The sequence below is a fragment of the Passer montanus genome, unplaced genomic scaffold (genome assembly GCF_014805655.1).
Source record: "Passer montanus isolate IOZ18808 unplaced genomic scaffold, ASM1480565v1 scaffold10, whole genome shotgun sequence".
Classification (NCBI taxonomy): domain Eukaryota; kingdom Metazoa; phylum Chordata; class Aves; order Passeriformes; family Passeridae; genus Passer; species Passer montanus.
The window spans coordinates 22,982,533-22,996,825 of record NW_024356505.1 but is presented as its reverse complement, the minus strand read 5'-3'; the positions used below and the strand labels follow the sequence as shown (position 1 = coordinate 22,996,825).

At 36.1% G+C, this 14,293-nt stretch overlaps 1 protein-coding gene across 13 annotated transcripts in view; it reads left to right on the top strand.

Moving 5' to 3' along the window:
• ADAM22 (ADAM metallopeptidase domain 22) overlaps window positions 1-14,293 on the top strand; it is a 132,022-nt gene that overhangs the window by 79,014 nt on the left and 38,715 nt on the right. For all 13 annotated transcript variants that reach the window (XM_039708652.1, XM_039708644.1, XM_039708634.1 and 10 more), the window contains exons 8-15: window positions 2,467-2,537; window positions 3,031-3,105; window positions 5,206-5,277; window positions 6,280-6,446; window positions 8,380-8,464; window positions 8,888-8,978; window positions 10,856-10,907; window positions 12,805-12,904. In XM_039708652.1, coding sequence (XP_039564586.1) covers window positions 2,467-2,537; window positions 3,031-3,105; window positions 5,206-5,277; window positions 6,280-6,446; window positions 8,380-8,464; window positions 8,888-8,978; window positions 10,856-10,907; window positions 12,805-12,904 — 713 coding nt within the window. The remainder of the gene's footprint in view (window positions 1-2,466; window positions 2,538-3,030; window positions 3,106-5,205; window positions 5,278-6,279; window positions 6,447-8,379; window positions 8,465-8,887; window positions 8,979-10,855; window positions 10,908-12,804; window positions 12,905-14,293) is intronic.

Below are 14,293 nucleotides of genomic sequence, written 5' to 3'. Positions count from 1 at the left end.
TGTACTGTACTTTGCAATGGTCTGAGGAATAATGAGGATTTTAAATAAGGAAGCTTGGACAGATGACTTGGCACACTTAGAGCATTTGACTTTGTATTCACTACACTGTGGTTTTTTCACAATCTCTGTTGAGATCGAAAACACCCTGGCATGGTTTTAGATAACAATATGTTAACAAAAGTGCTGTTTTTCAAGTAATACATAACAGATGTCCTTTTCTTTTGGGATCACATGAAAAATATGTATATACACCACATGATTTAGTGGGACTTGGCAGTATTAGATTTATGGTTGGACTCAATTTTAGCAATCTTTTTTCAATCAAGATGATTCTATGATTTTGTGAATCTTCATTTTTTTTTGAGGTAATATATTCCCATCAAAATATCTGCTAGACTCTCTCAACTATCAACATTCCCTGTGATTTTGCTGGTCATGTTCTTTTACCTGAGGGTCCTTGGCAGGAAATGCAACCTGTGTGCATTTATCCATCTTGTGAATCATAAGGCAGTGTTAATCTGTGTTAATGTGTTAATGGTAACGCCTGCATCATTTCCCTTAGAGGTGACTGACTTATGATTTTGAGTAAAATAATCACATTTGCTGGTAAAGTTATCTGAGATATACATACATATATAATATATACGCACTGTAAATTATTATTTTATTGATTGAAAAGTGTTATTTTTACCAGTTTCATTAAGCATGTTATAAAATCAAAAATGACAGGTTGAGATACGGTTATGTGTCTAAACTAGTTATGTGTCTAAACTAATTGTGAGTCTAAAGTAATTAACATACATAAAGCATAATCAAAAACATTGTAAAAAGGTTTTCAAGATTTGGTTTCTCATCATTGTTCAAGCTCAAGAGTCTGCAGGTCTTCAAGCAATAAATAAGGAGTTTGGGTGTGATTTAATTTATCCTTGTTCTTTTTTCTAAAGACAGTCCTCAAGTACATTGGTGTAACCATGAAAACATTTTTAAGCAGAGAGCCTGTGATTGTCTAGGTTGCTCCATGAAAAGATATCTGCAAACCTCACATACCAAAATGACACCATAGTTCCTAATTTACCCAAGACAATAGCAGTTAGTCATGCTTTTGTTTTCCTGGTCTGTCTTATTAGTAATTTGCCACTCCTGGTTAAGATTATCACTTAGGCTTGGCAATGTCTTGTCAGATGGGCAACTCAGCCTTGTGTTTTAAGATTTTGCTGATATGTCAGTCCTATCAAACTCCTATCAGCATGGTTTTTAATCCTATTTTTGAACCTTATGCAGAAATTGTACAATTAATGTACAGCAGGAAGTGAAGCTGTGAGAAACTTGCCTGTCTCATCAGCAAAACTGAACTGCTCAGGAGTTTGTAAAGCAAGCAGAAGTTGTGTACAAAGATATGTGAACTGGAAGTCTCTTAATTTACACAGCTCAATCAATCCTATAGCACAATAGGGATGTTCTATAAACACTGTAGGACTATTTACTTCACTGCAGGACTGGTAAAATCACTGAAACACTGAAAGAAGTTTTCAGTTCCTTAAAACTGAAAGGATGTCCAAAACTGCAGAAAGCACAAAAGATGGAAAGCTGTGAAAGGAGAAAGATATTATTGCAAACTAAGAAACTGCAAACATTTAATTTGCATGAATCAAAAAGATCTTCTTGGGGTTATGTGAATAGCAAACACATTTATACAAGATAAGGAAAGAGCTTTATTTCACATGGGGAAAATAGAGGCAGGGACTATGAATGTAAAATTAAAGATGGAAAATTACTTCTTGAACATTTGAAAGAGTGAGAGCAAGTGTTATCTTCTGCTTAGTTTATGATGTGTCCTTTTCCATGAGGGGCTAGTAGTAGATTTGGTGAAAAGGACTTGGCAAAATAATAAACTACTTGATGCTTATGATTAGAGATTTAAGAAGTTAGAGACACAGGGATTAGCAGGGAGGAATATTGTGTTGGTTAGTGAGCATTGCCAAAATCTTGTAAGGTTTATCCCAACTCTGACATATTTTGCTTTGTGAATATAATCATCTTAAAGCATAAATTCTGCCTTTCATGCTCTTCTTATTAATTTAGGTAGCTATAGCAAGAGCTCTGTGAATGTCTGCTGAATTCCTGAAAATGTGATTCACTCCATGGAAGCACTATGCTAATAATATTTCATGCCCAGTATTGGTGAAGTTTTGGCATAGAACATCTGCTGTGCTTTCTGAAGCGTGACACCCACAGATCATCTGTTTCAACAGACCCAGATTGTCACTAGTAGAGTTTTTAATAAGAGTCCTGTTACTGGGAAGCATCTGTAGTCTTGCCTTCTAGCTGGAAACTTGAAAAAATGAGTTGTTGCTGCATCTGAAGTGCTGAAGAATGCCATACTACTGTCATGTTACATCAGGGTCACTAATTGCTGGGCTATATTTTTGTAAATATTCCATGTATTTGTCTGTGTTTTCTGCTTAGAATTCTGGCAGACGAATACTACATCACAGAATTTTGTTGTAAGGCCAAGACACAAAAGAAGGAAAAGGCAGGTATGTGCCAATATGCTTGTTTATAAGGAGCATGCCGTCAAGTTTGTTTCATGTCTGCTGAGTTAATTTGTCCAGATGGAGTCCTGCTGCTCCTGCTGGTTTGGCATGAGATCTCTGTATCAATACAGCTAATACAAAAAGAGGTATCTAATGTAAGCTAAACATTGATGGGTTCTCTTGGACATTGCCTACTGGAAAAGTTAGAACATTTAAAATACTGATATATGGAAAATGAAAAGGTAGGTAAAATAATTTGGCTCATTTTGAGTATAGTTTTATCAGAAACTCCCATAATAAAACCTATATATTTTTTAACATGTTGCAATAGTGACAAGTAGCTAGTTTACCTCACTTTATTTTGTTTCAAAAAAAAAATATTCTAAACAGAGACTTCATTCCCTGTTTATTAAAGTGGGGAAGCCACTAAGTGCAGATGTATGTTACCAGTTACACTCTGTATTGTTAGACTCTAAGAGTTACATTCTCTCTATAGGTTCGTCAGATTCCACGTAAAGTTGAAGAGGAAACAAAATACATTGAGTTGATGATTGTAAATGATCACCTAATGGTAAGACTGACACATTTCAACATCTTACAATTAGCATCAAATTGTCTTAATTTATCCAGAGAGCATAACAATAAGGAACATTATAAATAAATAAATAAATTCAGTTTAAATAACTGGAATAAATTCAGTTTGTTCTTAAGAGAAGAGATTATGATCTCATTAACCATTGATGAAGTTAGTTTTGAATTTTGGCAAGTTAATTTTACCACGAATGCAACTTTCTGATGATCAGAAAGAAGGGTCAGAAAGTAACTAGTCGCTAGTGAGATTTAAGCTGATGATATTCTTTCTGGCTTTCCTGAGCATTTGTCTTAGTTACAGGCACTCAGCAATCCATAGTGCAGTTATTTCAATTGTGCAGCAGCTGTTGAGAATAGGGAGATTAACAATGACTGGATTTTTTTTAAACATCCCAATAAATGTAAAGAAAATTATTTTGTTGAACTTTTATACTTGGTCTGGGAGAATGCAGTGGAGTTTTTAACATAGTGGAAAGACACATAATAACAGTGTATCGAAGAAAAGACAGACTCATTCAAATAGGAAAGAACACAGATATATGTCAGTGAAGATAATTTATTAATCATTTAATGAAGGAAATATCAAAGGAAATGGCAAATTCTTCATCATATGCAGTTTTCAAAGTTTGTTTCAAACACAAACAGTGGATTTTCTCTTGAAGTAACTGGATTAAGTTCAGCTTGGTAGTGCCCATCCGACTGGTGACATTAGATGATTTTATGGTCCCTTAGGCTTTAAAATAAAAATATTTTTATAAATATTTATAAAAATTTTTATAAATTTTAAATCTTGTCTACTTCTTCTCTAATGTGCAACAGTTCTCTCATGCAATACCTGTATTAGCAAAAATAGACATGAGAGTGTACAAAAAGTGTGCCACTGTCCTTAGTGTACTCCTCCACTAGCTCAGTTGGGGAACACAGGAATAAATTCTTGGATTAAAATGAATAACATTGGATGAAAATTCCTTAAATCACTATAACTGTGCTTGATCCTAAAGACCTGAAGCCACAACATTTCCTTTGGGATCCTCCTATCTGTTCAGGCGCATTTTCTTCAAGGACAGTGTTTCCTAATTTTGTCTAATCACAGCCACTGGAAGAGTCAGTCTAGTTAGGAGTTTATTCTCTGAGGTGAGTGCCAGTGATCAAAGAAGCCAAATAATTTCATCCTGTGAGAAAGAAAAATTGTTTGCTGTGGCCTTAACTTCCTTGTTTTTGGTGGTTTTCCCCCCATTCCTGCTTGAAAGAATGCCTGTCCTATGCCCTAGCTGTGTAAAACTTCTTGCCCACTAAAAGATCCTAACTTCCAGAAAATATGGACAATATTCATTCCAAAATCAAGCATCATGGGGCACAAGATGGCAAAACATTTCTGAAAAGCTTGTACACTTTGTTTTAAATTCTTCTGAGATACCTGTGACTTTCATGCCCATGATGCTCATTCATAACTGGTTTTTTCCCCTGCAAATAGGAGTACCTGGATAGCTGTTTCTAGTGCCATTTTTATAACACTGCATTACAAATTTCAGTAAAGGTGCCATTGGAGTTTGATTGCTGAAGTGGTTTGAACCAGTTACTGTGGCTGTATAGAGTGTGCAACTACACAACAAGAAAACAGCTTAAGAGAAAATTGAAAAAAAAGGGTGTCTGATAGATTAAAACATGGATGCAGGGACTTCTTGGATAACACATCTTGTAGAAATCAGTTACAGAAATTTTTGTTGTTAACTTCTCCACTGGCATTTGTGATTAATTTTAAAATTGGCAACAACAATAATGATAGTGAAGACAGTAACAGGATGTTACTGTTCTTATATCACTTTCCAGTAAAGATTCTAGGGTACTTTCTAAAGAAGAATTAATACATCCTCACATCAGCTGTTTTAAAGTATATCAATAATGTACATTTCTGAGCAATTTTCTACTACTGGTTATGAACATTACACTCAACACAAGAGACAAAACCTTGTGCAGGGGCTTTATTGTTGATGTAATTGCTTTTTACTTCATGGTGTTTTGGAAATGGACTTTGTTTTTCTGAATCTGAACTTGTTACTGGTCTGTGCTTTTTTCACAGTGTAAAAAGCACCGCCTGTCAGTCGGTCATACCAACAGCTATGCTAAATCAGTTGTGAACATGGCTGATTTGGTAAGTATCACTCAGCTATATGTTCTTTTATGTGTGAGATGAGTCAAAAGATTATTCTGATGATAGATGCAGGAATTGTCAGTTTGTGATGTAACAAGAGTAATGTATGTGAAGATTGCAAATTTTCATCTAGAACCACAATCATTCACCTTTGTCTAGAGCCTTTGTCTAAAATAAAGCATCAGAGGGGTTTTATTTTGTGGCTTTAAACATTTAAGTATCCTGCTGGATTGGTCCCTTGAGTCTGAGTTTTAAAGAGCACCTGAGATATGACAATTTCTAGCACAGGATCCCTGTTTTGACAACTTTAAACCTAAAAGATGATCTGAAATTCTAGTACATTAAAATTTCTCTAGAAAAGTGCAGTTGAGTAAATGAGTTAGAATAGGGACAGAGAGGTGAACTGTGTGGATTGTATTTATATATAACTCAGACAAGCTGCTCTTGTACCTCACCGCAGCAAAGTATTAGAAAAAGAAAAGTATTCATAGAAAAAAAATGTTTGAAAGCATTTGGTGTTAACACAGCATTGAAAGGATGTCCCTTTTTTTTGTGATTCAGCTAGCAGGAGTTGAAATACTCCTGTAGAGACATATAACAGTGAAAATTGTGGATTTATAGATCATTATTCCGTATAAGAGGGCCCTTGTGTGTCATTGGGTGAGCTGGCTGTTATAAAAGACATATTAAGTTCAAATCTTTGAACTATTTGGAATGTAGTAATTTTTCAAAAATCACGTTTTTCTTTTATTTACCTCTGCCTGTGTAGGCTAAGAGAAAGCTAAGAGAACTGATTGAAGAATTAAGCCTAAAATTTTGGTTTTACTTGTTTTTTATGTTTGTTGGTTTTAAAGGAGATAAAATCACCTACAAGAATGTAAAGTGTGCTAGAATAAGCTAAATATTTAGTTATGTAAAAGTGCAAGCTATTACAAAAAAGGGGTAAACCTCACCTTTTTTCTATTTGACATAATATATTTGTTCATTCTGTTAATGTACTAGATATATAAAGAACAACTTAACACCAGGATAGTATTGGTTGCCATGGAAACCTGGGCTACTGATAACAAGTTCACCATATCTGAAAACCCCTTGGTGACTCTACGTGAGTTTATGAAATATAGGAGGGATTTTATCAGAGAGAAAAGTGACGCAGTTCACCTTTTTTCGTACGTAACCTTGTGTGATGTTATATTACTGGGATTTTTTCTTTCCTTGGGGGTTGCTTCTCACAAGTGGCTGATGTATCTCTTTTCTGTTGTGTGTGTAATCCACAATAATTCAGAAAATCATGTTTCAGATGGGGAGGTGGGGAAAAAAAATTAATGCACAAACTGCCTGCCAGTGCAACTAGAGGTTTGACTCTTATTTTATTTTTAACATACTAAGCCTGAGCTGCATGCGATGTAATCCTTTGTTATTCTGTGCAACCACCTACTCCTCAAGTGCAGCTATCTGAAGAGTCATGCATGGTTCCACCTCAGAGGTTGACTTCTTCAGCAGTAGAGCACGGATTATTTAAAGGCGGAACACTGGTTTTGAAACCAATGAGGTTTTCTGCTGAAGTGCACTATGGCCTGCTTTACTTTGTTGAATGACCTGCATGCTGCAGGATTGCTGAAGTGTTTCAGATCCTCAAAACAGTTGGTTCTCCCAAGATATTTGAGCTATAAGAACACTAAACTGAGAAGAATGTTATTTTCTCTAAATATCTTAATTGTTTTTAAAATAAGATTGATATAATAAAATGTATTTACAAAAATACAGGAGAGATACATGGCTGAGAATTTTGATCCACATATGACATGACAGTGGAATATCTCTGTTGGAATCCTTTTTTTTCTCTGCTGACTGTTTTAGGAGCCTATAAGAATAAACTTAACCTAAACACCTCACTTCACATGACTTCACTAGGGTTCCAGGATACCCAAGCCTGGTATCCACCCTCAGAATTTTTGCATGTACCTAATTACTGCCACTGATTTCTGCCTTGAAGAAAGCTAGTAAGATCTGCAAAGTGGTGCTTGCAGATTTTGGTTTCTCTGTGTCTCAGATCTTCATCTCTTAAATGGGAATCAGGTTTTCTCATATCCTTTTTGTAATTTCTCTGGTGACATTGTAAAGTCTTTGAGGGGGAAGTCTGGTTCTTGTGAATGTGTGTGTATTGACTAGGACAAAAGAGAGCCCTGTGGTTGGGACTCTGGATACTACTGTAATGTTAATTCCAGTGCTATCCATAGAACCACCACCAATGGTGTTTGTGGTATTGCATCAATAGACTGTTTAGAAACAGCAGTTTCTGTAATTATAATTGTGTCTGTGAGTGAAACACAGCTCTAAGCTGGGAGGTGGGGGTAGCTGGTGTGATATTACAGTGGTTACAAATGAATTTCCACCTTTAACACAGTAAGTCCACTGTGATCCTTCTTGATATTTTTCTCCTCTCACCTGAGAAAAATAATTTGCCAGATGGATCAGTACTCTCAGGTGGAGCAGAGTATATTTTGTCTCCAGTAACTGGCAGTCATTCATGCTGATGTGGTCAGCACCAAGGAGGTGATTAGATTTAGGCTGAGAGTGCATCTGTTCCTTGGATGAGATTGGCTGTAGTTCCAGGGAGTTTTCACCTACCTCTGCATCTTCTGCTAATGCATCTTCCCTTGAGTTTTACCACATCAGCACTGCCCAATAATTAGACATGTGTCGTTTCACTAGTCACGTGTTGGGAGCATGGTGGCCTCTCCTGAACTCTGGAGCACGTGCCAGCGGAAAACACTCGCTGCAGTAGAATGCCAAGAAACAAGGGGCTGGGCAGATCCAAGTGGTTTGGCAAAACAGTCCCTTTCTTCTTATATTAGGTAGTCTGAAAAGGAGCAGGGAAGATGGTATAAGTTTTCTGGAGATAACTTGTCATGTGAGGGCTGTGAGTGGATCTGTTTTTCCCATTGGTTTTTGCATAATTTGCAGTGTAGTGGTGGCATCCAGCATTTGCAAATGCCAGCTTCTCATTTGGAAATCAGAGGGGTAATTACTGGAATAGGCAGGTGCAAAACTCGTGGACTGAGCAGGGTAAACTTCTTTTTCTTTTCGTTTTTGTCAAAGGGGGAGTCGTTTTCAGAGCAGTCGAAGTGGTGTAGCCCACACTGGTGGAATCTGCTCCTTGCTTAAAGGCGGAGGTGTGAATGAGGTAGGTGGGGATACTGGTATGAGCAAAAAGTGGAGGAAATTTATCTGCAGGGAATTTATCAGTGCAGACATATTCCTCAAAATATTTTGCTTTTTTTGCTGATGTAGACTCTTACTGCAGCTCTATGGAAGGGACACTTCAATGAAGAGTGATGAGTGAATAAAGTCAATACACTTCAAATACACTTCAAAGCAAATTCTGCAATATCCTGTCATTCATATTGCCAGCCAAGAGAGAAACAGACTTTCTCTTACTAATTTTGTCTATAAGCTAGTGTTTAGTTTTCATCTAGCTACCCTGAAGTAAGAATTCTAACACTGCATATCTGATTTTACATTTTTTTTCCTTTATATGAGAAAAGCTTCACTTGAATCTGAGATACCTCTGTGTTGCTGATTACTTTTCCCACCTTGTTTTTTTCAGTTTGGAAAGCCAGACTTAATGGCAGTTACTCTGGCACAGACCTTGGCCCAAAACATTGGCATTTTCTCAGACAGAAGAAAGCTTCTAAGTGGTAATTTTATTTGCTTTTTCACTCTATCTCAAGAGAATTAAAAAGTAGAGGATCTTATCAGTGTCCTGTCAATGTCTTTCTTATATGTACTATTTCCTTCTGTTTCTCACAATATAGAAATATTTTTATTTCTTGCAGTAACACGAGAAGGGTCTGATATACTAATTTTCCTCTATTTGAGGAAATCTTTGAGTAGTATCCCCCTGCTTGTAATTTCTGACAGCACTGGTGTCACCATTTCATCCAAAATAGACCATAAAGGTGCCTGCTGCTTTCACGGAAATCTTTGAGTAGTATCCCCCTGCTTGTAATTCCTGACAGCACTGGTGTCACCATTTCATCCAAAATAGGTGCCTGCTGCTTCCATTCACTTCAGGGAGACTGGTGTCCCACCCACAGACCAAATGGCTGCCACCTTATGACACAAGGGTGGGAATATGCGTTATTAGATCGGGGTATAATGAGGAGCCTCCTCAGTACTGTGGTATAGAACAGTTCAAACAATACAACTTTTTATCTGTTTTTCTTGATTCATTTCCTCTTGTAGATTATCCAAAACCCTTTCTCCTGTAGATCACCCAAATATCCAGTATTTGCCACTGGTACAATTTCTCTACTGCAACCTTGGTATTCAGCTCCTTAGTTATCCCTGTTTACCTGCAATGCTTTAATCTCCACCATTGTGCCCACAACAAGCGCCTTGCCTTCCTGCTTCCATGTTATATGAAGTCCCAGCTTGATATGATTAAAATAAAAATACAGTTTTGAAACAATTTAGATAATTAACTGGGGTGTGGACTTACTGGATTGTGTGTGTTTATGTGGCCTTCATTTAATAAGATAAATTACTCTATTGATTAGTGGATTTTTTTTCAGATATTGTAAAGACAAAATATAATGCAGAGATAGCTGCATTTAAAGGGTTTTTTTGCAGATTATGCAATGCCATTTTTAAAAATAATCAGAAATGTAGGACTGATGCTCTATCCTACAGACATATTCAGTATTCATTCTCCAGCTACATATTTTTGAATGGATTAGGGGCAGGGTAAAAGTGAAAATTATAATAGTGGTGACTCCCTTTCTTTATGGCTGAGAAGGGTTGGACACTATTTTGGCTGGGAAAGAGGAGAGCACAATTGTTAGACAGAGCTTTGTTTGCTTTCTAATTGTACTTTTAAAATGGAAACAATAAACTGATGTTCATGTGTACAGTAAGAGAAGATATGGAACGTGCAAGTGGAAAGCATTTCTACTGAAATTAAAGCAAGACACAGCTTTGAAAGAGGAGGACTGAGACCAGAGCAAAGTGATCCCAGCTGGCAGGGCAAAAGGGAGTTGCATGGGGAAGGGAGGCAGGCAGGGGAGGGAGGGAGAGCCGAGGAAGAAGCTGATAGATCCTACTGTACTACCCTGTGTTCATTGATCATTCCATGCTTTTTTTTGGCCTCAATTATTGTTTGGGGTTTTCCAAGGGAAGATTTTTAAAATCACGTTACCATAGTCAAAGAAGAGAACTGAAAAAAAAAGAAATTTGGGAAATGAGTATCATCACACAGGAGATGAGAAAGCTGACTCATGATTTGCAAGTGCAGAAGGCTAACACTGCAGTTTTCTGTAAGAGAAGGAAAGCAAAACAGGACATATTTTCAAAGCTCAGGATTTCACATAATCATGTAGAGTTTTTAAAAATTTTGGCAAGGTGCACTGATACACTTAAACTAAGGTGTGAAATACACCAGCAAATTATTCTTTCCTATTTGTCTGGAAATCTGAAATGGAATTAAGTACAGTGTGCTTTTTAGGACAAGAATTGTATTGTTTTGGACTCACAAGACGCAAGATGTGACTTTTAATTTTATCTTTTTTTTTGTCAGGTGAATGTAAGTGTGAGGACATGTGGTCTGGATGCATAATGGGAGATATGGGGTAAGACAGTTCACTAGAGAAAAGTCATGTTTTTCGTACAGTGACATAAAGGAAAGGTGTGAAAAGTCTTCTCTTTTGTGGTTCAGCAGAATATTTTTGATGAGTCCATTTTCAGAAAGTAAAGTATTAGTTATATACCATACAAAGACACCTTTAAAGAAATATGAGAATAAGTGAGTTCAAGAGAAGGGCATGTGACGATTTTTGGTGAATGCTGATTTAACTTGGAAAGCATAAGGCTCATCAGTCAAGTCAGGTCATTGCAGAGAAGCAAAAGCAGGCAGAGCTGATTTTCTCACGCAAGATTGCTATTGAGTTGTGGAATAATGACACACCCTAATTCTTGAAATCCTATAATCAAATTTCTGAGGCATGTCTCATTTTCAGTGATTTTGTAGGAATCTTTCATCTATCTCTATCATTTTTTATCACACAGTTTGTGTGATATTCTTAGAAAAAATGCCCCCATTGGAGGCTGAGTATGTTCATACCCATGTGCAGTGTCACTGGGGAAATTTTAACATAATTACTGGTGAATCAGCAAATTTTTGCTGGTGGATGAAATTTGATGCTTTCTGAAATATATTCCTATCCTAACACCTGTCTTTTATCATGCATATGAATTATATTGTAGTCTAATTTTGGCTATTAATTACATTGTATTCTAGTTTTAGATATAGACAGGGCTCAGTTTTTAATTAATTTTGAATGGATCCACAAATTTTCACAATAGCTTCATGGTCAGAAAAATTTTCAGCAAAGAAGTGTGTGTCAGTCAAACCTCTTTGAAAGAGTGAATGTGTGCCCTTTTCATCTTAGAATACCTGAAAACATACCTGGTAGGATTTTTCTGATTTTTGGTGAGTTAAAAAACCAGTCTAAGAGGCATTTTTGATTCTTATAAAAGTTATAAATTCCTATGTTAGGGCCTTTAAATTCTTTATCTGAAGTTCAAACCTTTCACATAATTTGGTACATTAAGAAGCCTTGTATTTACCTAGCTTATTGCTGAACTTCAGTGAAATCCACAGCCTCTGTAGTGTTTAGACCAAATTCATGAGCATTACAGATAGAAAAATCCAATTATGTTTTGGAATCTATCTCTCCCAGCAGTGCAGGATAGCACTTTGGCTAATATTTTTATATCCAGTGGTGAGCTGATAGAGCAAAGCCCTTGAGACTCCAAAATCTCCTTGAAGCATAAGTACTTTCATGACTATGGACCTGAATATAAAGATCACTGCAGTTGCCTTGGGAAAAGTTATTGCCCTGTGAAAAGGATCCATGCAAATATTCTCTGCATCACATTGTTTTTAGGTGGGGCACAATGCCTCAGGGGACCTCTGTACTCAATTGAAATTTACTGAGTGGGACACATGACACAGAGGGAAGCTGAAATGTTAGGTGATGTTTGCTAGAAGCATGTTTAAAATGGCATAACTCTATTATATAAAAATTCTGTGAGTCAGGGGAACCATTTCCTCTAAGACAGAAATAAACTATAACCTGTCTTTTTCTCCTGCAGTTTGTATGGGAGGAAATAAATGTATTTCTGAGATCAGGCCTGTTAGTGGAACAAGTCATGCTTGTGCAACTACACCCTGTAATCACATTTGTGCTGTTTGGCATATAAAAACTTAGTGAAATATTCTAGACTTCTCACATTCCATGAGCTTTGTGTCATTGTTGAAATTTCCATGTTATTTACTGGAAGGATTTTCAAATAGAAAGAAATAGAATAGTAAGATAGACTTACAAACAGATAGTCACTCTGATTCTGAGCAGCATGTTTTCATTCTTTTTCTGAAGTATAACATTACCTTTCTTCTGTTTCCAAAAAAGAAAATACAGTGTAAAAAGCATGAGAGAAAGTAATCCTTCTACCTTATTTTGTTAGGTACTATCTTCCAAGCAAGTTCTCTGAGTGTGATATTGAAGAGTATCATGAATTTTTAAACAATGGAGGTGGAGCCTGCCTTTTCAATAAACCAACCAAAGTAAGCATTACATTAATGTTTAATATTATTTTTATTCTGTTGCTAATTTTGATGAAACCAATAAAAATGAAAATTATAATGTTGGAAAAAAACCCTTTAGTTTTGAGAGTTCTGGTTCTTTCTAAGTTCTAACTATTCTGGTAACATATGGGTGTAATAGTTTAGTTCATAGTGGTTTAGAAGTTACTTTTAAATAAATTTCTAATACAGTGGTTTCATGTCCAGTAGAGTATCCACAGCCTCTGATTGAGAATTATCCCTCACACAATTTATTCTGCATATTGTGAATACAATAAAATTTTGTATTTACAACAGCTCTGCAATGCAGGATTTGCAGCAGTGTTTCAGTGTATTCCTGCTCCATTCACTGAAGCATGTGTTGAAATGTAAAGCAAGCAGGATAATGATCTTGACTCTTTTCTATATATCATTAATGTTAACTTGTATTTAATGGCTGTCTTTCAACAAGCAAAGGAAAAGAGGCTAAGGCAGAAAGACAGTCCAGTATGGAAAAAAGACTTATCTGGTAACTGAAGTGGTCACAGATGTAAAAGAGAAGAAGGTCAATTCAGGAATGATGCATGTTCCTTCTAGTGATTGTGAGAAAAAGTGCATCTTCTTACAACCACAGAATTTCAATAAAACTTAAAGAAGGAGAGAGAAAACATAAAATCTGGACAAGCTGAGCTTGCCTATCTCTTAAAGGTCTCTTTTGATGAAAGAGTATATTATTAAAAGTGGACAGAAAGAAGCACTGTAATACATTAATAAGATGTAAAATTTCTTATTTTAAATGTACCTGAGTTTTAGAAGTTTGCTTTTTTCCATCCCATTAAAGGTGGAGAAATACTGGTAGGTGTATTTACTTGCTGAGTGTATTATTTATACAGTGTAATGTGTCTTGGTTTTATTTAGTAATTTTGTTCATTTACACATCTGTCAGTTGGAATTATTCTCTTTTCAATTTAGTTTGGCAGGACTTTAGGGGTTTTTGGTTTTTTTTTGGATGGCTTGCAGAAATGTGAGTTAGATGTGGAAGCCAGGGTGATTTAGTTTTTTTTATGCATTGTGGTTTGGGTTGGTTTAAAGGTTTTGTCAATGAATGTCTGTCTAATTAACAATGCTGTCAAAGATATGTTTCCTAGCAGGAGTGGTGAGACAGAAATTTGTTTTTGTTTTTCAAGCATTATGAGATAAAGGAAAGCTGATGTGACAAGGTGCAGTGTTTGGCAGTTCTCCACTCTTAGATCACCTATAATCCCAAAAATTACATCAATGGCTGCTGGAGCAGATTGAACATATGCTCTTTTCAAATGAATGGATGAATGATATGACTTTGGGGAAAGGTTATCCAATTTGCTTTTAATGTTTGCGTTTTTTCCTTCAATT